The sequence below is a fragment of the Rhincodon typus genome, chromosome 17 (genome assembly GCF_021869965.1).
Source record: "Rhincodon typus isolate 14 chromosome 17, sRhiTyp1.1, whole genome shotgun sequence".
Taxonomy (NCBI): Eukaryota; Metazoa; Chordata; class Chondrichthyes; order Orectolobiformes; family Rhincodontidae; genus Rhincodon; species Rhincodon typus.
This window is the reverse complement of record NC_063348.1, coordinates 27,904,743-27,929,715: the sequence shown is the minus strand read 5'-3', so window position 1 is coordinate 27,929,715 and position 24,973 is coordinate 27,904,743. Positions and strand designations below refer to the sequence as shown.

Genomic DNA, 24,973 nt, shown 5'->3' with positions numbered 1-24,973 from the left:
TAGACCCACTTCCCACCAAAGTTCATGCCCCACCATTATCATTATTTCCTGCAAAATCTTCCCGACTCAACCCACACCCAACCTACAACACTACCTACCCTATATGCCCTATGCAGTCGTTTGGCAAGACAGTAGTAATATCATATTGGTATCTCTGGCTAAGTAGATAAAGCACAAAAAGGCAAGAAGAGGCAATGGGAGGCATGCTGTAAGCATCCAAGTAAACTTAGAGTGAGTGAGCAATATGACAGCAAGTCAACAGCCCAGAGATACAACCTGATTCAGCCCATGAGCTGAGTGCATGTCCCTGAGCACACAGCGTCTTTGCTGCAATATAAAAATGATAGCTGCCAGTGTAGCCTGATGTGCAGCATTGAAGCACTGAAGCATCCCCTAAGTGGATCGGAAATGAACCATGAAAGTTCTTAGAGGCCAGCACATGTTGAATGCCAATATCTATGGACATAGGGTGCATTTGGTCAATGCCCATTGAGTGTGCCTTGAGATGTTGGTTCCTGGTGTCCAATGTGGTGGTCATAATAGGGCAGTACAATGGTTCAGCGGTTAGCACTGCTGCCTCACAGCACCAGGCACCCGGGTTTGATTCCAGCCTTGGCCGACTGTGTATGTGGATTTTGCACATTCTGCCTATGTTTATGCGGGTTTCCTCCGGGTGCTCGTTTCCTCCCACCAAAGATATGCAGGTTAGGTGGCTTGGCCATGCTAAATTGCCTCTGGTGTCCAGGATGTGGAGGCTAGTTGGGTTAGCCAGGGGAAATAAAAGGTTACAGGGATAGGGCAGGGGTTGGATCTGGTTGGGATGCTCTTTAGAAGGTCGGTGTGGATTCAATAGGCCAAGCGGCCTGCTTCCGCACTGCAGGGATTCCATGATTCTATGATTTGGAGCTAGTGGCAACCTCAAATGCTAAGCACCCAATCTGATTTCCATGTTGGATTTCACCGACGTCTAGTTTTTTGGGCATTTGTAGAATTGCAACTGGAATATAAATCAGATAGTTTGGTTGTCAACAAGTACTTTAGGAAGCATTAATCACCGTCAGTTGGCAACTCGCCACTGTCCAATGAGAATCTCACAACATCATTTGTAAAAAGCATGCAGTGAGAGGATATTGACATCAGGATATGCCTCACAAGGTTACTTACCCAATTCTGCCACCCATGTCACCATAGCCCCTGTTGCTCAGACTCCTATAAGTCAAGCCCATGGAGTTAACCGAATTGGTTGAACACTTGCATGCTGAGGATCTCAGGAGGGAGCCAAGATAGAACATCCACTCAGCACTTCTGGTTGAAGATATTTCAGCTTGAAGCTCCACCTCCTATTAGTTGTTTCATTATTTGTTATAGAGACAGATAGAGAGACACAGAGTGAAAAAAGGAAAAGTCTGATTTTAAATCACCAAACAAGCAAGGTGATGGCAAGAACTGCTTCTCTGTTCAAAAATCAGAAAACAGAACAGGCCTGGAGTTTTAAGAAATAAAGAGTTATCAGGATGGGCCTAGCTGATGGAAGTCAATACTTGATTCTCAAGCTGAGTGGAAACATTTCTAAATGACAGTGGAAGATTTCACCTGACAAGTCAGACAAAAGTGAACCTTCGGTCATCTTGTCTGCCTCAGAACAGAGACAAATAATATGTTTTGTGTCTCAGGATTTTTAATTACAGTTCTTTGCTTATATATTGCTATCAGTAAAGACTCTCATGGTGCAGTGGTAATATTCCTACCTCTGGGCCAGGAGATGGGAGTTCAAATCCCACCTGCTCCAAAGACATGATAAAAGATCTCTGAATAGATTGATTAGAAAATATAATATATGCATGATATTGCATTAATATTCCATATAATATATGCATATTGTTTTGGGTGAGAAGTCACCATGTGTCCAACAGTATCCCTCAGTTATATTATGGTTCCTGTCTCTGTCAGCCTATTCAACTGGTTATACGAAGTGTGATTCACAGCAAAAAGAGGTCTAAAATGTATCATGGTTGCATAATTTAGTTAATGCTAAAGTAGCTTTTCTTTAATTTGATGTATTAATTGCCTGGTAAGGAATACCTGGTTATGCTGAAGTTGGTTTGTTTGTCACAGTAAAAATCATAAATTATTAAATCTTTTCATTAATCACTTGGAAAATTGCTCATTATAAAAATTATTTATAAAATAGGACTCTACAAGGATCATAACACTATCCCATTGGAGACATGGAACCGGCCTTTGCATTTGGGTGCCTGTGTACACATACTTGCAAATACATGAAACCTGTTTCATATTGCTAGCAACAGTACAAAAAGTTGCAGAGTGGTTGGAAATCTGATACAACAGTTGTCTATTGTTTGCACATCCTTATTTTATGAGCTACGTATGTTCCATAGCTCCATTTTCATAGAAACCTCCAATAATGCTGACAGATAGTGGAACCATAACATAAATGAGGGAGACCGTTAGCACATGGTGGCTTCTCACCCATAGCTATATATAAAGAAACAGCAATAATATAAAACACCCAGACAGACAGACAAAATGACAAGGCAATCTTGCACCTACAATTCTGACTGCAAAACCACTTTTGCCTGGAAATTAGCAGTGGCAAATAAACATACCCCAAAGAGGGCTGATGCAATACTGCTCAGGAATGGATGCACAGTTACTTTTGTGTCTCAAATGAAAGTTAAGATTTTTTTTAACATACGCTCATGTTAGTGACACCAAAATTACTTTTGTCTCTCCCTTTAAAAAACAAGTTGTTTACAGTACTATTTTACTAGACACTTTTCAAATTGGTAGGGACATTGCTTAGCTGTGCCTGATGCTGAAACCAGTTCAGATAAAAGTCAAGAACACACCAGTCAATCACCACAATTATGGTACTTTTTTTTTGCTGCCTCTTCTGTCCAGTTAATTGTTAAAAGCATATTATAATGTTGGGAAGGTGGTTTAGCAGCAGCTCAACAGACATGAAATCAGATTTGTAGGACATTTCTTGAAGTTAGTCTACAGCATGATAGTGAACTATCTATTGGTTTTAAATCTTGACATTTCTATATGGCATTGTCAGCAGGAATCTAACACTAAAATCACATTATTTAATTGATTGATTCATTGCATGAAAATAGGTTAATCTATATCAGGTTAGAAAATCTGAAACTAAAGGAAATGGATGCATCGTTCTCCAACAATTACCAGAAGACATAGAAGCAGAAGTAGGCCATCTGGCCCATTGAGTCAACTCTGCCATTCAATGAAATCATAGCTGATTCGATAACACTCAATTCCATTTTCCTGCCGTTACCACAAAATCCTTTATTCCCTTACTGGTAAAAAAAAATCTATCTCAACCTTGAATATACTTAATGACATAGCCTCTCCAGCTCTCTGAGGTTCCAGTAACTTATGACAAAGAAAGGACTGCTGTGCACTTGCAGTGCCACTTCTTTTCTTGCTCAGTTACCTTAAATCTTCACACTTGTTAATTGGGCTTAACAACACCCTTTGCAAGCTATTTCACTTTAAACGCACAGCATAGAAGTTGTCTTGCACAGAGATTCGTTAGAAATTCTGTAACCCAAAATTTTTCAAGAATTTTATGCGACAGTTAAAAAGGTGAATCTATGTGTCAGAACATGCTGAATGTGATTAGAAGGGTGTAAGTTATCTGCTCAATCTGTCTGACAAACTCTGCAAACTCATATTTTGTCATGTCAAATTTCTACCCCATCATGAACTTTTGAGCAAAAGGTCTAAGACATTGTGTTTTTTTGAGGTGATCTAAGTTGTAACTGATCACATTCTAACTAATAACTATATTCCTTATACAGTATGATTTTCAAAGCCATTAAAAGATTCTTTTTTAGGTTACTATACTGTTCAATAATTTTCCTGCATGGTCTTGGCCTTGTGTGAGCTCCTGCATCCCTGAACTGTTGCACCCTCACAGAGCTGACGTAGCTGTCCAGGTTCATCCCTGGGAGCGTTGTCCCAATTCGGTGTCATCGGACGAAGATAAGCCAAGAAGCTCCGATTCCACATCGGACAGATGTGCTGTCGTGCTGTGCTCCTGGTTCGTAGATTTGCTCCTCCCAGTTGGCTGACAGGGGTGGGGTTTTGCCGGATCCCTTGCGTTGACTGGCATTTCCAGGCTGGGAGGAATTCTCCAATCCTTTCCCCACCTTGATCTTTCTCTCTTTTGTTTATGGCCATCCTTCCACCTGTCTTTGTCATCAGAGGAGCTGCTGATGTGTCCTTCATGTAGCTGCCTCTCTCCTTTGTGCTGTTGGCCAGTGGGGGCCCTGCGTGGTTTCCCTTTGTGGTTTCTCCACCCCACGTGCCACGTGACCAACTCCTCCGCTGCCTCCTTCCCCCATTGACTCTGGATGTTCAGGTAGAGGTTGAGGTTGAATAGGCTTTTAACGTTTTTCCCTGGAGTGTAGGAAACTGAGGGGTGACGTTATAGAGGAAATTAAAATCATGAGAGGCATAGATAAAGTAGATAGCCAACAGCTTTTCTGTATGGTAGGGAAATCTAAAACTAGAGGGCATAAGCTTACGATGAGAGGGGAGAATACAAAAGGGTTCAAAGGCACATTTTTTCACACAGAGGGAGGTGAGTGTCTGGAACGGGCTGTCAGAGGTAATGGTGGAAGTGAGTAAAATTTCATCATTTAAGAAAAATTTAGACAGGTACATGGATGGGAAAGGTATGGAGGAATATGGACCAAATGCTGACAAATGGGGCTAGTTTAATTGTGGAAAGTGGACAGCATGGGCAAGTTGGGCCAAAGGCCCTGTTTCCAGGCTGTAGACCTCTGTGACTCTACACAGTCATAGATAAAGAAAAATGTTTAATTTTATAGTTTTCCTCACTGACATTAAACATATTAAGTGTAACTCCTTTTTTTCCCATGATTTACCAAGAAGTAAAAAGGTTACACAAAAAAGAAACAGGCCATTTGACCAACCCAGTCTATGCTGGTGCTTACACTTCAAACAAGTCTCTTCCTATTTCATCTATCTCATCTCAATCTTCCAACATATCTTTGTATTCACTTTTGTCTCAAATGCTTGCCTAATTTCCTTTTGAAAACATCTTAGAAATTTAACTCAACTAGTTCCTGTTCAACAGATTAACTATCTGTGTGAAGTTAATTCTGCTAGTTTCCTTAAAGGATTTAGCAACTATATTTTATTTGCATATCCTGGTTTTGGATTGGCTGCAATTCTATTTTATCCAATGCATTCATAATTTTAGAAGAAAACATCCATTGACCTGCTCCAAGTCTTTTCTTTTCCAAAGTAAAAAACTGATAGTAGTTTTCCAACAACTGTAATCTCTTTGTTCTGGTGCCATCCTGGTAAAACTTAGTATCTTTAATACTATATGTCCTTGTCTCGGAATGAAACCAGAGCTGGTACACCACTTCAAATGCAATTTGATCACAACCCTATACAAATTTAAATTAACTTCACTACTTTTCAAATTTGATACCCATGGAAATAAATCAAGATTTTCCTGGTATTTTTCGTTGTTTTACTTAGCTGAGTTGTTGATTTTAATAACATATTCACCTCTATCTCTAAATCCCTATGCTTTTCTATCACAGTCAGCTTCTTATTTTTGAAGATGTAAGTGAGATTTCTATTTTCCTTTGGACAGTTATTCCTTCAATATCGCTAGGTTAGTACCCTATGTGACATAATCACAAAAACTGCTGCAGTTTAACAAGGCCCACCACGAGGTAGGACATAAATGTAATTTAAGACAAAAAAACAAGAAAAGTCCATCTGGCTCAACTTTCTCCATTCTGATAGTCCCATAATACAAAATTACCCTGACGTTAAACTTATTAAATGTCTTCAAACTAACTGAAGACAAAGAGCACCAACAAAGTATCCAATCTAAATATAAAATATAGATTAGCCTATGCTGAAAGTTCTGTGAAATAGTGAATGAAGAATGAATGGAAGATGAAGAAGTTATTATATTCTCGAAGGCTATCTACAATAGCTTCTAGACAGTAAACGAAAATAGCTAAACTTTTACCAACATGGGTTAAGTTGCAATGTCTGGACTAATGTGGATCCCAAACATGCATTAGTCGGCAGTGGAACAGCAGCAGCCGCAGTTGTCCCTGCAGCAGTGACTTAATTGGGTACTGTATGGCTAGCTCGTAAATGCTGCAGGCTCAAAACACAGATCAACATCTCTAAAGCCTCACCAAAATGGTTGCTGTCGCTGAGGCTGCAAGGAGAATAAGAAGGCATCTCCACTTTGAGGTACCTACTCAGTTAAGTTAGTGCTCTTATTCTCTGTTTGGACCAGGCAGAGAAGCCTATCTAGGTCCAGGCAGCAGCACTAAAATTGTCTTTATCTGCAGGTGACCCCTCTTCTTGGGTCACAGAGCTTCCAATTTCTCTCTCTTTCTCCCTCTCCCTCCCCACCCCCTACTCCACAAACCATTTCCATGACAGTGGCTATCTATGATGTCATGGCCAGGTGGGAGCATTGAACCACCAGTAAATTGGTCCTTAAATAGACATTTAATGGTCTAAATTGTAAACCTTTGAATGGTCACCAGGTGGCCGAGTCACTGCCATATCTGCACATAAAACACCCCAGCATTGGGATTTTACTGGGGACTCCACACAACTCATCACCCCAGTAGCTGTCCCCATCCCTCCACACCGCAAGCACTGCTTCAGAGTCATGCCCTTAATTTTTCCTCGTCCTTTCCCATAACTACCCAAAATATGCCACGTTCTGAATACAATGTCCCCAAAGAGATCTTCACTGAAATATGTTCCATTTCAGGTTGAACATCCTGGGCAGAATTTTCTTTTTGGAGACTAAGTCTGGATGCAGGCATGAAAGTGGGAGGGACTTTGTCTGGGTGAGTTGAATTTTCCTTTGTGGTTACATTCTTCTCAGCTCATTGTATATTCATGTTCAGTTAAAATGCCAAATTTTATATACAGACAAGCAGGACGTTCTGAAATAAAGCAAAAAAAAAATTGTAGGTGCTGGAAAATCTGAAACAAAAACAGAATTTGCTGGAGAAGCTCAGCCAGTCTGGCAGCATCTGTGGAGAGAGAACATAGTTAATATTTTGGATCCAGTGATAATTCTTCAGAATTGAAGCCCACCCTGACCTTCTGGGCACCAATCTCCAGGCACTGCATTTAAAAGGCACCCAGACAGCACTTTGGCTCTCTGCAACCCAACATTAATCAATCCCAGGCAGCATTGGAAATGTCAGAGATCAGTGATACCTCCCTAGGAGATAATAAGAACTGTCGATGCTGGAGTCAGAGATAACATAGTGTGGAGCTGGAGGAACACAGCAGGCCAGGCAGCATCAGAGGAGTAGGAAAGTTGACATTTCGGGTTGGGGCCCTTCTTCAGAAAGATCCCTACCTGAAACGTCAACTTTTGTACTCCTCTGATGCTGCCTGGCCTGCTGTGTTCCTCCAACTCCACACTATGTTATCTAGTGATATCTCCTAGCTGTCTTCTGCAGATCACCCAGTAAAGAAGGAATGTACTAATTCCATGTAATGGCAACAAGATGTCATTGTGAGTGACTAAGGCAGTCTGAAACAAGGTAGCCACAGACGTCTTTGCCTGTGGGATGGTCAGAGTGACTAGATCCATGCTGCAAGATGATGTGTGATCTGCTGCACAATGGGAGGGTGTATGTACTGCTGTCTACTCAATATGCCATGCCCCTCTAGGGGTTCGTTAGTATTGTAAAGTTTCTACTGCACAGGACTGTAACACATAAGATTGGGTACCAGGCATCTCTTTGGTGTAATTAATGTCTATAACTTTACTGATGATCGAGAGTAGACTGAGACAGTAGGAACTGCAGATGCTGGAGAATCCGAGACAATAAGGTGCAGGGCTGGATGAACACAGCAGGCCAAGCAGCATCATCTGCTCCTATGATGCTGCTTGGCCTGCTGTGTTCATCGAGAGTAGACTGATGGGGCAGTAATTGGCTGGGTTGGATTACAGGACATACCCAGACAATTTTCCACTTGTCAGGTAGATGCTAGTGTTGTAACTGTATTGGAACAGCTTGGTTAGGGGAGCAGCAAGTTCTGGAGCACAAGTCTTCAGTACTACTGCCAGAATGTTGTCAGACCCCATAGCTTTTGCAGTATCCAGTGTCTCAACCGTTTCTTGATATCACATGGAGTGAATCGAATTGGCTAAAGACTGGTATCTAACATGCTGGGGACGACTGGAGGAGGCCGAGATGCACTTGGCACTTCTGGCTGAAGATTGGCGCAAAAGCTTCAGCCTTATCTTTTGCATTGAAGTGCTGGGCTCTTCCATCATTGAGGATAGGGGTATTTGTGAAGCTTCCTCCTCCAATGAGTTGTTTAACTGTCCACAACCATTTATGATTGGATGTGGCAGGACTGCAGAGCTGGTTGGTTGTAGGATTACTTAGTTCTATCACTCACTGTTTATTCAGTTTGGCATGCAAGTAGTCCTGTTTGGTAGCTTCACAAGGTTGACACCTCATTTTTAGGTATGCCTAGTGCTGTTCCTGGCATGCCCTCCTGCACTCTCCACTGAACCAGTGTTGATCCCCTGAATTGATGTTAATGGTTGAGTGGGGGATATACCAGGCCATGAGGTTACAGATTGTGCTGGAATATAATTCTGCAGATGTTGATGGCCTACAGCACCTCCTGGATGCCCAGTCTTGAGTTGTTAGATCTGTCTGAAGTCTGTTCCATTTAGCACGGTGATAATGCCACATAACACATTATTCGCAAAGTGAATGCGGTGGTCACTCTTACTAATACTGTCATGGACAGATACATCAGCAGCTGACAGATTTGTAAGGATGAGGTCAAGTATGCTTTCCCCTTTTGTTTATTCCCTCATCACCTGCTGCAGACCTCGCCCAGAGGCTGTGTCCTTTAGGACCCAACCAGTTCGATCAGTCGTACTGCTGACGAGCCACTCTTGGTGGTGGACATTGAAATCCCCCATCCAGAGTACATTTTGTGCCTTTGCCATCCTCAGAGCTTCCTTCGAGTGTTGTTCAACATGGAAGAGTACCGATTCATGAGCCAAGGGAGGAAGGTACTTGGTAATCAGGAGGAGGTTTCCTTACCCATGTTTAACCTGAAGCCACAAGACTTCATGGGGTTTGGAGTCAATGTTGAGGACTCCCAGGGCAACTCCCTCCTGATTGTATATCACTGTGCTGCCACCTCTGCCAGGTCTGTCCTGTCACTGGGACAGAACATTTCCAGGGATGTTGATGGTGGTGTCTGGGACATTGTCTGTAAGGTATGATTCCGTGAGTAGGATTATATCAGGCTGTTGCTTGACTAGTCTGTGAGACAGCTCTCCCAGTTTTGGCACTAGCCCCCCAATGTTAACAAGGAGGACTTTGCAGGATCGACAGGGCTGTTTCTGCCATTGTCTTTTCCAGTGCCTAGGTCGATGCCAGATGATCTGTCTGGTTCCATTTCTTTGCGACTTTTGTAGCAATTGGTACAACTGAATGGCTTGCTGGGCCATATCAGAGGGCTGGTAAGGGTCAACCACATTGCTGAGCATCTGGAGTCACATGTAGGCTAGATCAGATGAGGATGGCAGATTTCCTTCCCTGAAGGGCATTAATGAGTCAGATGGGTTTGACAATTGACAATGGTTTTATGAATTTAAATTCCGCCATCTGCTGCGGTGGGATTTGAACCCAGGTCCCCAGAACATTAGCTGAGTTTCTGGATTAATAGTGTAGTGATAATACCACGAGGCCATCACCTTCCCATGATCTTATCATCTTTTCAACAAAGGCTTGCAAAAGACAAAGTCACAACCACAACAAGGTATCTTTGGGATGAGTACCTCAAAGGATTCTCAGGCACACACATAATATGAAGCCAGATCCAGAGAAAAGTCTTTGGACTCTAAGCATTAACTCTGTTTTTCTCTCTACAAATGCTGCCATAACTGCTGAGTTTGCAGGTGCTCATATACCCATCCTAAGTTTCCTTAATGCTTATCTCCCTCTGTAGAAGAACAGGAATAACAAGGACGAGCTTACACAGACCCAGAAAGGGGTGTTCAAATAAAGTCTCTCACATATTTTGAAGAACAGCCCGCTGATCGGCAGGCAAGCAAGGGGAATGTGCCTGTGCTGAAAGAAACATTTAATATCTAAAGCCATTTTGTAACAAAACCTCGTAGCAGCTCTTGCCAGCTGCACAACAAGCACTACCTGTCAGAATAATAACCTGAGCGAGGCTGGTGGCTCGGGAAACTAATAAATCCGTGTGTTTTTCTTTGCAGTCTGTAAGTGCCACTCCCAAATCAGGACAAAATGAACTGCCAAAAAAGCCCCAGCTCCCAGACCAAGGCTCATCTCTTACAAACATTCACAGAACACCTTTGACAAAGAACATTCAGGACCCTCAGAGGAAGAACCTTCAATGCCTTCCTCCCCATCCTCGACCAGCTCAAAGTCATTCACCTTGGTCACATTCTGGGCAGCACAACATTGAGACTGACTCACAGCTAGAAGTAGAAAAGTTGGCTTGGAACTGCTGGAGAATTGGCCTATGTTGAGCCCAGTATTTTGTCATGCCTCTGTCCTCTGCCATTAATGAGATGACAGAGATGCAGAGACAAGCAGGGGAACATCTGACAGGTGTCATGAATATTCATGAATTTTCTTCTAAGTCCTGTAATATTTATATTGAAATGTTTTTATTATGCTTTTCTTTATTCATAAAATTTGTAAAGTATATTTTTTAGGAAAAAAACACAACAAAATACTCTGACCTGTAAAATACAAATCACCAAAAAGTCTCAAAAAAGAAATGAAACCAGGCAGACCACCTGGCGTCGACCAAGGCATCAGAAACACCAAAGGCAGAAATAACCCTGTTAATCCTCTTAAGTCCTCCTTATTAAGTGGTCCACATGGTTTCATTTCTTTTTTGAGACTTTCTAGCGATTCGTATTTTATAGGTCAGGGTATTTGTTGTGCTTTTTTCCTCAAAAATATTCTTTATTCATAAAATGTGTAAAGAAAAACAGAACAAAAACATTTCAATTTAAATATTACAGAACGTGGAAGAAAATTCATGATGTATGATTGTAACGGTCTTCAAACTTAGCAAACAAATTCCATGTACAATATATAGCCCAAGGGCAAAATATTTCAAATTACAAATTACCTGGAAGTGCAATAGATATAAAATTCTCAAAAGCACATGTTTCACTCACAAGTGTTTTCATACATTTTCAATATTCTTCATTTACATAATAGATTCTTTGTAACACACACAAAGAATATCCAAGGGGGTATTACAGTTTCTAGCCAACATTCTTTCTCTATTGCACTGTTTGCAGCAGCTCCCCAGGTTTTAATGCATCCCTCAACACACAGTCTTGGACCTTAGAATCTGCCAGTCTGTAACTTTCAGTGGAGACTATTCCATATACTAGAAAGCCAGCAAGATTCGAACAGACCAAAGAACAAGTGTCTTCCATCGGGTTGATGGTCTTCCAGCTGCAGTTTATGTTTCTATCAGTCTGCGTCCCTGGGAACAGTCCATTGAGAGTTCAGGATGAATCTCAGCGTTGTAGTAAACAAAAAAACAAAAGAACTGTGGATGCTGGATATCAGAAACAAAAATTGAAATTACTGTAAAAACTCAGCACATCCAGCAGCATCTGTGGAGAAAAATCAGAGTTAACATTTCGGGGCCAGTGACCCTTTTTCAGAACTGATGACAGCTAGGAAAATGTTGGTATTTAATCAGAAGATGGGGTAGGGGGAGGGGGGAAAGTAAATGATAGGTGGAAATAGAGCCCAGAGAGAGAGAAAAACATTTGAACAGATAAAGGAGTTGAAATTACTCCACAAAGTCCGGTATTCCGTCATGAGTCACCTTTTATTTACAGTTGGAGAGTCCTTAACCCTGATCCAGCTCCCTCAGAGTCAGCTCTCAGAGCGAGCAGGACATCTGACACTCCTGTTTTTATCTGTCAGCCAGGGGTCCCTGATTGGACCAGATTAACAGACGCAATCAGGGAACTCATATTCTATGAGGTCCATCTGGCTGACATTGTTAAAACCACTACAGAGTGAATAAAGGTAAGTCTGGGGGAGTGAATTGCTGCTAATGGGGACTATTGTTAGCTGACAATAGGTTCTGTGTGGTGGGTGCCCATGTGATGACAAGGCCTCATGTGTGCTAGTTGAGGTAAGGACATGGGAGAAGCGCATAAATGAAAGTAATGCATTTGGCTGAAAGAAATAAAATTTGATATGGGAATAAAGTAAGTGGCTTCCTCACCAACAACAACATCCATTTCTGAGGAAGGGTCACTGGACCTGAAATGTTAACTCTGTTTTTTCCTTCACAGGTGCTGTCAGACCTGCTGGGCTTTTCCAACAACTTTTTTTTTGTTCCTGATTTACAGCATCCGCAGTTCTTTTGGTCTTCCTCACCAAAGTGGGTCTAGCTGCTTTTGAATTGGTATCCAACCGAAGTTGGCCACGAGACTTTATTTCTATTCTGGATCAATTGCAAGACTAAAAATAAAGCTGTACCGAGATGGAAGGAAGCAATTGCATACTGACACTGTCATGGATTACATTTTCAAATTAAAGCAACTCTCCCGCCACTGTGGATATGATGCAAATTTAGAAATGAACTCTAGAGCTACATATGTACAAGACCTATTGGCCCTGACAACATTCTGGCAATAGTACTGAAGACCTGTGCTCCAAAACTTGCTGCACTCCTAGCCAAACTCTTCCCAGTGCAGTTACAACACTGGCATCTATCTGACAATGCAGAAACTTGTCCAGTTATGTCCTGTACCCAAAAGACAGGACAACTCCAACTCGACCAACTACCGCCCCTTCAGTCTACCATTGATCATCACTAATGTGATGGAAAGTGTCATCAACAGTGCTATCAAGCAGCACCTCCTCAGCAATAACCCATCACTGATGCCCATTTTGGGTTCTGCCAGGGCCGCTCAACTCCTGGCCACACCTCAGCTCTTTTGTGCATGTTTAAACCAAGGCTGTATTCCAGAGATGTGGTGAGAGTGACAGCCCTTGACATCAAGACCAGATTTGACCAATTGTCAGCTTAAGGAGCCATAGCAAAACTGGAATCGAAGGGTATCAGGTGCAAACTCTCTGCAAGTTGGGGTCATACCTGGCATATAGAAAGATGCCACTACCCCTTGACATTCAATGGTTTTACCATCACTGAATTCCCCCACTATCAACATCCTTGGGGTTGCTATTGAGCAGAAACTCAATTGGATTCACTGCATAAATAGTGACTGCAAGAGTCGGTCAGAGGCTAGAAATACCCTGGTAAGTAACTCACCTCCTGACTCCACGAAGCCTGTCAGCATCTACAAAGCACAAATCAGGAGTGTGATGGAATAATTCCCCACTTGCCTGGATGGATACAGCTCCAACAACACTCAAGAAGCTCAACACCATACAGGACAAAGCAGCCTGCTTGATTGGCACCACTGCTACAAATATCCAGACCCCCCACCACCAACGCTCAGTAGCAGCATTGTATTCTATCTACAAGATGCACTGCAGAAATTCCCCAAAGATCTTTAGACAGCACCTTTCAAACCTATGACCAGTTCCATCAAAAAGAACAGAGCAGCAGACACATGGAAACACCACCACCTGCAAGTTCCCTTCTAAGCCACTCTCCATCCTGACTTAGAAATATATTGCTGTTTATTAACTGGCACTGGGTCAAAATCCTGTAATTCCCTTCCTAAGGGCATTGTAGGTCAACCTACAGCATGTGGACTGCAGTGGTTCAAGGAAGCAGCTCACCACCACCTTCTGAAGGGCAACTAGGGATGGGCAAGAAATGCTGGCCCAGCCAGCAATGCCCACGTCCCAAAAGTGAATAAAAAAAGACCTAAAGGACATTAAAATTCAGGCCCTGCTTTAGAGCAAAGGTAATAAGCTGACTAGGAAGGCAGTGTACAATGAAGTCACAGACATAGAAATGAGACAGGTGCAAATTGCAAGGGACTTATTTTCTTGACCAATACATAAGCTTCACTGGATTTCAGCAGGACCCAGGCATGGTAGTCAAGCTCACAATCTTATAGCCGCAGTAACTACTAACTAGTTAAATCCCTAATTTCCAGACCTGTGTAAATATCTAATTGACATGCAGGAGTAAATGAAACAGGAATATTGTTGCAGTAAAACTCCATTGTTAAGTCAGGAACTTCTTCATGAGGTTACAAGGATAGTGACAAAGCTGTAGCAAGAAGCTATTTAGTATCCAGACAAGACAGCAATATTGAAGGGCTGGTGAAAAGTAGTGAAGTGTATCACAGATGAGGAAACATCCAAGAAAGATTCCATTCATTCAATGGTCAAAACAAGAGCATAATCAAAACAAGAACATAATCAAAACAAGTGCATGTTAATTGTTTTGAAGTGGAAGGAGAAGATTACCTTGTTTTGGCTGATGGCTGAAGCTGGAGGATAAATGTCATGTGATGCCCAATACTAAAGAGCCAAAACTATTAAAGTTTTGAGAAGTAGTTTGTGATTTATGCATTGTCAGATGTATTGGTGTACTGTGGTCCACAGTTTAACATCAGATGAGTTTGAAATATTTCAAAATAAGAATGGAGTCGAACACACAAGAATACCACCATATTATCAAATATTGAATGGTGGTGTGGATGGATTGTGAAGAGGTCTTTGTGGAAGTAGTTGCTAGGTAACAAATTAGGTAGTAATTTCCATGTTTCTCTTTGACATAAGCTAGTCAATTTTCTTACTGAATAACAGATTGTTCATTGCTGTTTAAACAGACAATTGGGACAGGATTTAGGTTTCTAAAGCCTGACATCAACAGCAATGTAAATGAAAAGCAAGACAAAGTGAAAATGGTCAAGATACACCAGGCATGAACCTTATAAAGTTCAGTGCTGGTCAAAGTTATGATTTGAAAAAAAACATAAGTAAAAGAAGAAGTATATAATTGGAAACCTGAGGATTAGGAAGCTTACAAAGACCAACAGAGGACAACAAAAAAAAAGAAGTAAGGAGGGAGAAGGTTAAATATGAGGGCAAGCTAGCCATAATATAAAGAAGGACTATAAGAGTTTCTTTAGATATGTAAAGGGCAAAAGAGAGGCAAAAGTGGACATTGGACCACTGGAAAATGACGCTGGAGAGATAGTAGTGGGGAACAAGGAAATGGCTGAGGAACTAAATAATTACTTTGTGTCAGTCTTCACAGTGGAAGACACGAGTAATATCCCAAAAATTCAAGAGAGTCAGGTGGCAGAGCTAAATAAGGTGGCCAACACCAAGGAGAAGGTGCTAGAAAAACTAAATGGCCTGAAGATGAATAACTAACCAGGACCAGATGAACTACACACCAGAGTTCTTAAGGAGATAGCTGAAGAGAGTGTAGAGCCGTTAGTGGTGATCTTTCAAGAATCGCCAGAATCAGGGAGGGTCCCAGAGGAATGGAAAATCATTAACGTGACACCCCTGTTTAAGAAGCGTGTAAAGCAAAAGACTGAGAATTACAGGCCGATTAGCCTAACCTCAGCCGTGGGTAAGATTTTAAAGATATTGTGAAGGATGAGATTTCTGAATACCTAGAAGTGTATGGTAAAATAGGGTGGTTCGTGTGTGGAATGAACATCCTGAGGAAGTCGTGGATGAGGGCACAATTACGTGTTTAAAAGGCATTCGAATAAGTACATGAATGGGAAAGGTTTGGAGGGATATGGACCAGGAGCAGGCAGGTGGGACTAGTTTAGTTTGGGATTATGTTTGGCATGGACTAGTTGGACCTAAGAGTCATACAGCATGGAAACAGACTCTATGACTATAACTGTAAGAACTCTAAACTTGCAGGTTGAGTCATTAGTTAGGAAGGCAAATGCAACTTTGGCATTTATTTTGAGAGGACTTGATTATGAAAGCAGGGATGTACTTCTGAGGCTCTATAAGGCTCTGGTCAGGCCACATATGGAGTATTGTGTGCAGTTTTGAGCCCCATATCTCAGGAAAGATGTACTGACCCTGGAGCCCTCAGAGGAGGTTCATGAGAATGGTCCCAGGAGTGAAAAGCTGAACATATGGGGAACGTTTGAGGACTCTGGATCTATACTCGATGGAATTTAGAAGGATGAGGGGGGATCTAATTGAAACTTACAGAATACTGAATGGCCTGGACAGAGGGGATGTTGCGAAGATGTTTCCATTGGTAGGAGGCAAATAGTTTTAAAAAGTGATGGAAAAGGATAGACCGGATCTAAAAGTTAAAGGTCTAAGGCACAGCCTTAGAGTAAAGGGAAGACCTTTTAGAACGGAGATAAGGAGAAACTTCTTCAGCCGGAGAGTGGTAAATCTATGGAATTCACTGCCACAGAAGGCTATGGAGGTCAGGTCATTCAATATATTTAAGACTGAGATAGATAGGTTCTTGATTGTCAAGGGGATCGAGGGTTACGGGGAGAAAGCGGGAGAATGGGGTTGAGAAACTTATCAGCCATGATTGAATGGCAGGGCAGACTCGATGGACTGAATGGCCTAATTTCTGCTCCTATGTCTTATGGTCTTATGGATTTGTTGTACAGAGAAAATACGCATTCACATATCCAGTGAGGAATCGAAAGAGAGACTCCATCAATGTCATGGAGATCATTTGCTTGAAAGAGGAAATCTAATAAGAGAGCCTGAGGTGACAGTCAGAAAGTGAAAGTCACACAGAAAGTTGAAATGTTGTCAGTATCACAGGAGCCACTGGCAAAGAAAAGGGATACAGAATCACAAAAAATCCAGAAATTCTGGATCTGAGTCTTACTCCACTTCTTGAAAGCCACTGAAGGTACATTCTTAGCACACCTAAATTGACAATCTGCAAATCCTTCCCATACACCTCTGGAAGATGGTAAAAGCAGGACTCACTCTTGTTCAGCCATATTTAATACAGAGTGGTACTCAAGCGACTGGCTTCAGGCTAGCATCTATTCCAGGAGCTTTAGAAAACAGACATAAGCATGTGCTTAATCTGCCTCATGCACCTCTACTCATGGGAAATCTTCTAAGTATAAGTGACATATTCTGCAATCACTCACCTCATCACTAATTCTCCATTCTCTCCCTGCTGCCAATCACTTCATATAAATACTCTGCAGTGGGGGAGAGTAATAAATGTAGAGGATTCCCGCTCTTAATTTTTTTCCTCCTACATTCTTTTCCTACCTCATTTCCATGAAGAAGGCTTTGTTTGTTTTCAAATTACTTTACCTAAAACACAGAAATTAGGAATGCAGAAAATGTTGTTCATCTCTTCCTTTAATTTCATTAATCATCAAAAATTATCTTTATACTCCTATGTCACATTAAAAGTTCATAACATGTTGACAGTAAATATGCAATGAGTTACACAGCAACCATATTTTACCTATGTGCACCCATCACATATGTCCTTCAAATGTGCTCTCAGTGAAGCATCCATAATAACATCCAGACAAATTAACCATTTTCAAAATTATACTGTTGGAGAATTTAGCTCCACTGAAACAATTATATGTTCTCCTGAAATTTCTGTAAGCTAATCAAAGGGTTTTGGTCTGTATAAATAACAGTTTCATCCACGCTGTTGCTCATGTAAATCACTGTCTCTTTTTCCAATGTATCATATTTTTATATACATGTTTCTTTAAAAAGTAACTGACAGACTGTTTAATCCCCAGCTTATTATCTTGCAGTAAAACAGGCCTCACACCAATGATGCTAGCATCAGTGCCAGTTTGAACGGGTTTTCATAATTAGGTTGACAGTTGTCAGCACAGCTTTCAATGTTTCAAAAGACACTTTGTCACTCTTGATTCCATTCAAATTTTCTGCTTTTATCAACGAGTTTGTTACAGGTGGAAAGACAGTGCTTAAGTTGTGACTAAATCTACTCATGACAACATAATACACGTTTCTTTCACGTTTCGTCTCAGAAATAGGAATATTGAAAAAACCCCATACCTCAACTCTCTACGTGTTACTTGGCTTTGTCTCACAGTATGGCTGAAATAAGTCACCTTTGCTTTGGCAAATTCATTTTTAGCCAGACTTATGACCAAATTTCCTTTATGTAGTTAACCCAACAGTTCAATCAAGTGGTATAAATGTTCTTCCCAGGTTTAGCGCTGATTAACCAAATCATCGAAGTAAACAACAGTTACATAGTCCTTCAATTACATTATCGGTAAATTGATGAACATGGCTGGTGCCGTTTTCATTCCAAATGGCATGACTGTGCACTCCTAAATTCCATCTGATGTTACAAAAGCTCATATTTCTTTTGCTGTGTAATCAGAACTTGCCAATATCCTTTGCATTTTGTGATAAACCATATATGTCCAATTCATTTAATACAGTCCTCCAGTCTCAGTAAAGGATATGAGTCCGCTTTCATTACCTTCTTGACATTGCAATAGTACAGATTGTTTGTGACCCATCCAATGAGGCACAATTATGGCAGGTGATCTCCAACTGCTATGACTACCACAATAATGTCATTGTCCATCATGAACTCAATCTGCTCCATCACTTGAGCTAATCTTTCTATATTGAGGCTGTATTGATGTTGTTTTATAGGTAACACATCCCTTACATTAACATCATGAACAGCTAAAACCATTATTCCTATTTCCACAAATTGATTTACATTTCCATAATAGACTTCATAAGTCAATTTGATAGTCTTCTGGAGGATAAAACATGACACTATCTAACATTTTACGCATTTGATTGTTGGAGGATCAACTTTTGAATTGTTAATTTGTGGTCCATTCACCAATTGTTGAAACTTCTATTTCACTCTATTTTTTTCACTGCTGTGCATTCACTTTCCTGTTATCGTTATCTTTTCAAATTTTTGACCTGGCATACTTGCTGATCCTCTTTCCAGTCTTGAATACTCGCTATATAATTCACATCATTGAGTTTCTTACTGATTTGATAAGGTCCAATGAACCTTGCTTTTAATGGTTCCCCAGAAACAGGTAACAACATTACCACCTGGTCTTCTGTAACATTCGAACTTTAGTCTTTTTACCTGCTCTAGTTTTCATTGATTGTTAAACATGGTTCAAATGCCTTTCAGCTAATTCATAATTTGGTCAGTTTTTTACATTTGAAGTTCAAATGTAGATTGGAATATTGTTTCTAAGCTTTGGTTTCTTTAATTAATCCTTGGTGTTCCTGTTATAACATTTAAATTCCTTTTATCTCCACTGGTTATTGTACCACCCTTGGTGAAGCAAATATTCATGAGCTAGTAGGTCATTCCACAAAACAAAATCAATTCCTTCAATGGGAATCTGTCTTACTACTCCCACTACAACTTCTCAATTTACGAAGTCACTCTTTAATCCAAGGCTGTGAAATGAAATATGTATACCTCAATTTAATATTTTCTCTGTCATTAAAGCCTTTTGAAGACAAATTCCATCATCAGCCAGTACCTACCAACTGACTTGTTCCAGTGTTTCTATGTATCTTTATTGGTTTACCTCCTTGATTTGAAGCATAAGGAAATACGTCCCTTTTTGAGATAAAATATTTAGAATCTCCAGTGGTCTGATTCTCCTTATCAATATTTGAAAAATAATTTTCATGATTGTCCTGAGCCATCCACTGCAGTGCCAGACATTACAGGACCCCACACCAAAAAGATATTAGAGGGAGTATTGACTGTGAGTATATCTACATGATACTGACTAGTAGTTCAAGAAGCCAGTCTACCATCACCTTTCCAATGGCATTTGAAGATCGGGAATAAATGCTGGCATCACAATGGTGCTCACATCTCTTGTCCAAATATCCTGGATTGACTTGTTTCTGTCTTTGTGGGCCTAGAATTTTTCTATGGTCCCTTCAATGGAAGCCTTTCAGGTGGCTTTGTCTCAAGGTATTTTCCGACTTGTCAGCTTTCCTCCTGTAATATCACCAGATGGGCGGTTTCCTCTTGATAGTGGAAAAGGTGCTGGGAACATTCTGCACGTACATAATGAGCACAGTCAAATAATGTGGATTAGGATTTGTCACTGGTAGAACTGTGCCTGAAAGAGTAGAATTTTCTACTTCACTCTTCCCAAACTACTACATACATGTTAATAATGGGAACTGTCTCAGAAATCTCACAATAGGGTCCACTGTCTTACTGGTATAAGGAATTAAAAATTGCCTCTACTGTCTACAAAATACAAGTACCCCAGTAGACAATTATTTGGTTTCAAATAGTTTCAATGGCTGTAGGGTCCCCAAGCGGAAAATGAGGTGTTGTTCCTCCATTTTAATGCACCACCCTGCTCCCTGGCCAACATCTCTGTCTCTGGCTTGCTACAGTGTTCCAGTGAAGCCCAACACAAGCTGGAGGAACAACACCTCATTTTCCGCTTGGGGACCCTACAGACCTCCGGACTCAATATTGAGTTCGATAATTTTAGGGCCTAAACTCTCCCATGTCCCAGTTCCCCACCCCACACACCAGGCTTTGTTACCACATAGCCTGCCATTACACACCCCCTTTTGTTCATCACTAACAGTCCCCATTAACAACTATTCACCCTCCCAGCCTGATCATTAGCAACTCCTTTGTCTGTCCAACCGTCTTTCTCTCTCTTCGGGCTCTATCCTATCGTTTACTCCCTACCCCACCCACCTCCCTATTTTCTGCATATAAACTGACATTTTCCTAGCCACTATCAATTCTGAGGAAGGGTCACCGGACCCGAAATGTTAACTCTGTTTTCTCCTTCACAGATGCTGCCAGACCTGCTGAGCTTTTCCAGCAACTTTGTTTTTGTTCAAGGTTTAGAGGGATGTGGGCCAAACACAGGATTAATATAGTTTGGAAAACCTGCTCTGCGCGGACAAGTTGGACTCTGTGCTGTACCATCCTATGACTCTATCAGTTGTCATTGTTACAGCAAGTGCCAAGAGTGAAAAGAAAGTAACAAAAATATTATCAGTTGTTATTCCAATTTGGTTCGATAAATGCTACACCTCACATGGTGGGAGATACTAACTAATTTCATTGTCTTACTGGTCATACGTCCCACATAACAGAAAAAAAACCTGATTATGCATTTTCCCTCATCTTAAAGTAGTAGTATGCCAAACCTATGTCATAACAGCTGGTACCTTTTCCATTTAAATTTGCTGCACGAATGATTCACATTGTCCAGTTACTTTATATGTATTTGTAAAATATCAGTTATAGTCAATTTTCCAGGCTTCGCTTTCAGTAGTCAGGAATTGGAACTTGTTGCGTTTAACTGCTAATTGACCTTATACATTAAAGACCAGTTGGAAAGTAGTTAATACATCACCCTAAGATCTGTTATACATCAATAGCTGTTCCTGTTGGGGCAACAAAAAGATTTCTTTTTCACAAAATATTTTGAATGAGTCAATTGAATCACCTCTTCTTGGTAGCTTCCCTTGTAGGTATTGAGAATTATTTGCTTTCAAATTCCCTAGAGTCTTCTCACTGTGAACTTTCAAGAAGATTTTTCACAAAGTGATACTTACATTCAATGAACTCATGATGCTGCTTGGCCTGCTGTGTTCATCCAGCCCTGCACCTTGTTGTCTCACCCTAGAATGGTTCAGAATACACATACTGACAGTTTATAGTTCAACAGGTTTATTTGAATAAAACAGGGATTATCAAGGAGTATCAACTACATTACGTTGTACCGCTTATAACTTTCGGAAGTTTAGTTTTGCTACTTCATCAAAATATTGCCCCTTCCGAAGATATCGTTTCTTTTTGCCTCTTCCTTTTCCACTCACTCAATGACTTAGAAGAACCCCTAAAGCACCACTCAAAAATAGATGGAACAGGACAAGTGAATGCAATTTAACTGCCGAAAAGCACAATTAAGACTAATATTTACAATCCTTCTTTACAAAGTGAGATTCATATTAGAAACTGAGTGGATGGGATGTTGGAGGTAAAGGTTGTTGGACCATTTAAGTTAACAAGGTGTGGAGCTGGATGAACACAGCAGGCCAAGCAGCATCAGACGAGCAGGAAAGCTGACGTTTCGGGTCTAAACCCTTCTTCAGGAATGGGGAGGGGAAGGGGGTTCTGAAATAAATAGAGAGGGGGGAGGCAGATAGAAGATGGATAAAGGAGAAGATAGGTGGAGAGGAGACAGGCAGGTCAGAGGTGGGGGTGGAGCCAGTAAAGGTAAGTGTAGGTGGGGAGTTGGGGGGGGATAGGTCAGTCCAGGGAGGATGGACAGGTCAAGGGGGCGGAATGAGGCTAGTAGGTGGGGGTGGGAGGATTTGATAGGTGGGAGGACAGGTTAGGGAGGCGGGGACAAGCTGGGGAGCGGGGGGAGGGGAGATTTTGAAGCTTGTGAAGTCCACATTGACGCCAAAAACAAAGTTGTTGAAAAAGTTCAGCAGGTCTGGCAGCATCTGTGGAGGAGAAAACAGAGTTAACGTTTCGGGTCCGGTGACCCTTCCTCAGAACAAATAGAATTTATATTGGGGCGACACTGTTTGATCATTTTAAATTGCCTCAGGCGCATCAGTCTCTCCAGATACTGACTGACCTGCGATTCATTCTCCATTCACAGTATTCTTTTCTAACTGTTTCCGGGAGGCGTGGTTTTGGCCAAAGAAAAAGGAAAATAAAATGAAACCGTTACTGCGCAGGCGTATTTGGCTGGAACAGTCGGGAAACTGTTACCGCACAAACGCAGTTGCCTGACCGATATCTACAAACGGAACCGTTTCTGCGCAGGCGTAGTTGGCTGGGATACACACAAACCTACCAAGGTCCATGTCCCAAAGATTCTCATTGCGCAGGCGTTCTTGCCTCCACAAAGGAAAGCGCAGTCAGGAGGACGTCGGGCCGTTGCTGAGCAGGCGCATTTCTGCTCACGCTCAGTTCCCTATTAAAGCCGCGAGGTTTTCTGTTGGTCTCCCTCTTTACGTCATCAACCAAGATGGTAGGTAGTGTGGAAGTTGGTTGTCTGCCTTTAAAGCAATTAGAATCCAATGGCATCGGGCATTAGGAGTGATCTTAAAAATGGATGCCTGTTCACTAATCGTTGTTGTCCCTTTTGCTAAGCATGTATGCAGCACTTTCGCTGAGATATTTGCATTTATTTAGATGAAAGCTCTGTCTGCGGCCTATTTAGTAAAGGCTGAGCGCCGAATGCTGCCGGTAGTGATGGCTGCTCCGTTGTAGATTTAATCAGTGGGTCCCTCTCTAAATTATTGACTGAACCGTAGCTGTTGCTCATCCCACACATTTCGATTCGAGTTTGGCGCTACCCAAGACGAATAGGTTTTTGCAACTTGCCTACTATGACCTACGATTCGACAGAAAACAGTTCCTTTTATGTTTGTGAAAAATCAGCATTTTATCATCTGGATGCCGCTTCCGTGGCTGGTACAGTTTCTGAGGTTAATGACTATTTTACAAAGGTATCGGAGTGCTGTACATAATTGGCGGTAAGAAATTGTACGTGTTCAGGCCGTGTTTCAAGTGTTGTATGCAGCCACTTAATCCAAAACTCTTTACTTGATGGCCAAAACTATCTTAATAATAAACTGAGAATGATGGCGTTATCTACGGATTAATCAGAAGTTTTAGCGTTGTCCCGTAACAGTTTGAGGGGCATCTTGAGGTACGCTCCAATCCTAAACAGGGTCCTCATAGGCGTCACTTTTCCAGAAAAAAGGTGACCACAAACGTAGTGGGTGGCCTCGGCTGAATTGTTTTGAAGTGTGTGGAGGATAAATTTTATTGAAATTTATATCTGGATAACAGACTCTGATCCTTCCTCTTTCTTGTAAAGAGTTGGTATGAGCTTGGGTTTTGTTTTGTGGTGTAATGGAGGTATGCTGAATTCTGGTTCTATTGTTAGTGTAGAGCTAAAAGTAGCCAGAACAAGTTGCGATACCATAATTTAAGCAGTGTCTAAGCAAACTAACATAAAATGGTGTAATGTATGTACCAAATATTGGTAATTTGGGTTTCTTGTGCAGCTATAGTTAATCTTGGATATGGTACAGTTTAATGTCCTGCAGCTGATTGATCAAAAGCTGAGTAATATGAATACACATGGATGACTAGTTTAAGAGTGGGTTGTTGTACTATGAAGTTGCTGTCCCAGAGAACTAAGACTTTAAGTGACTTATAGACTTTAGGCTTCTTTTATTACATAGGCTTTGTAAATGTTAAGTATAATGCATTTACTGTCAAGAATTTAAATGTTTCTTTAATGGCAGTGTACTCTTACCTATAAACATGATAAAACATTGAGTTTTCCATTACATAGTTGTAGACTGATAAAGCTAACATACATGGATTTTAATTTTATTTTAGCCGTCCAGATTGAGAAAAACCAGGAAGCTAAGGGGACATGTTAGCCATGGTCATGGCCGAATTGGTGAGTAGTAAATAAAAGCCCAAGTCTGTCTTTTTAATGAAGGTGTTCAAATACCTGGTTACAATTTTTTTTGTTTCCATGTTATAGGCAAACATAGGAAGCATCCTGGTGGTCGTGGCAATGCTGGTGGCATGCACCATCACAGAATCAACTTTGATAAATAGTATGTATTCAAAAATTATCTTGATCCATATGTTTGTGATCTTGCACAAAATGTGGATTCTGATGTGAAGTCTTGATACCAAAGTGCCCTTTTTAAAGCTCGCAGTAGGTTGTTGGTGGAAAAAACAAGTTAAACTTGAACAAAGATAACAAGGTGTAGAGCTAGATGAACACAGCAGGCCAAGCAGCATCATAGGAGCAGGAAGGCTGACGTTTCGGGCCTAAACCCTTCATCAGATTTTCTGATGAAGGGTCTCGGCCCGAAACGTTAGCCTTCCTGCTCCTATGATGCTGCTT

The 24,973-nt window shown here is 41.2% G+C and overlaps 1 protein-coding gene across 1 annotated transcript in view; it reads left to right on the top strand.

The window, feature by feature from the left end:
* Nucleotides 1-22,779: 22,779 nt before the first annotated feature.
* rpl27a (ribosomal protein L27a) overlaps nt 22,780-24,973 on the top strand; it is an 8,559-nt gene continuing 6,365 nt past the window's right edge. Inside the window, exons 1-3 of the mRNA XM_020530455.2 lie at nt 22,780-23,065; nt 24,451-24,514; nt 24,602-24,677. Of these exons, the coding sequence (XP_020386044.1) occupies nt 23,063-23,065; nt 24,451-24,514; nt 24,602-24,677 (143 nt within the window). The 5' untranslated portion in view covers nt 22,780-23,062. The remainder of the gene's footprint in view (nt 23,066-24,450; nt 24,515-24,601; nt 24,678-24,973) is intronic.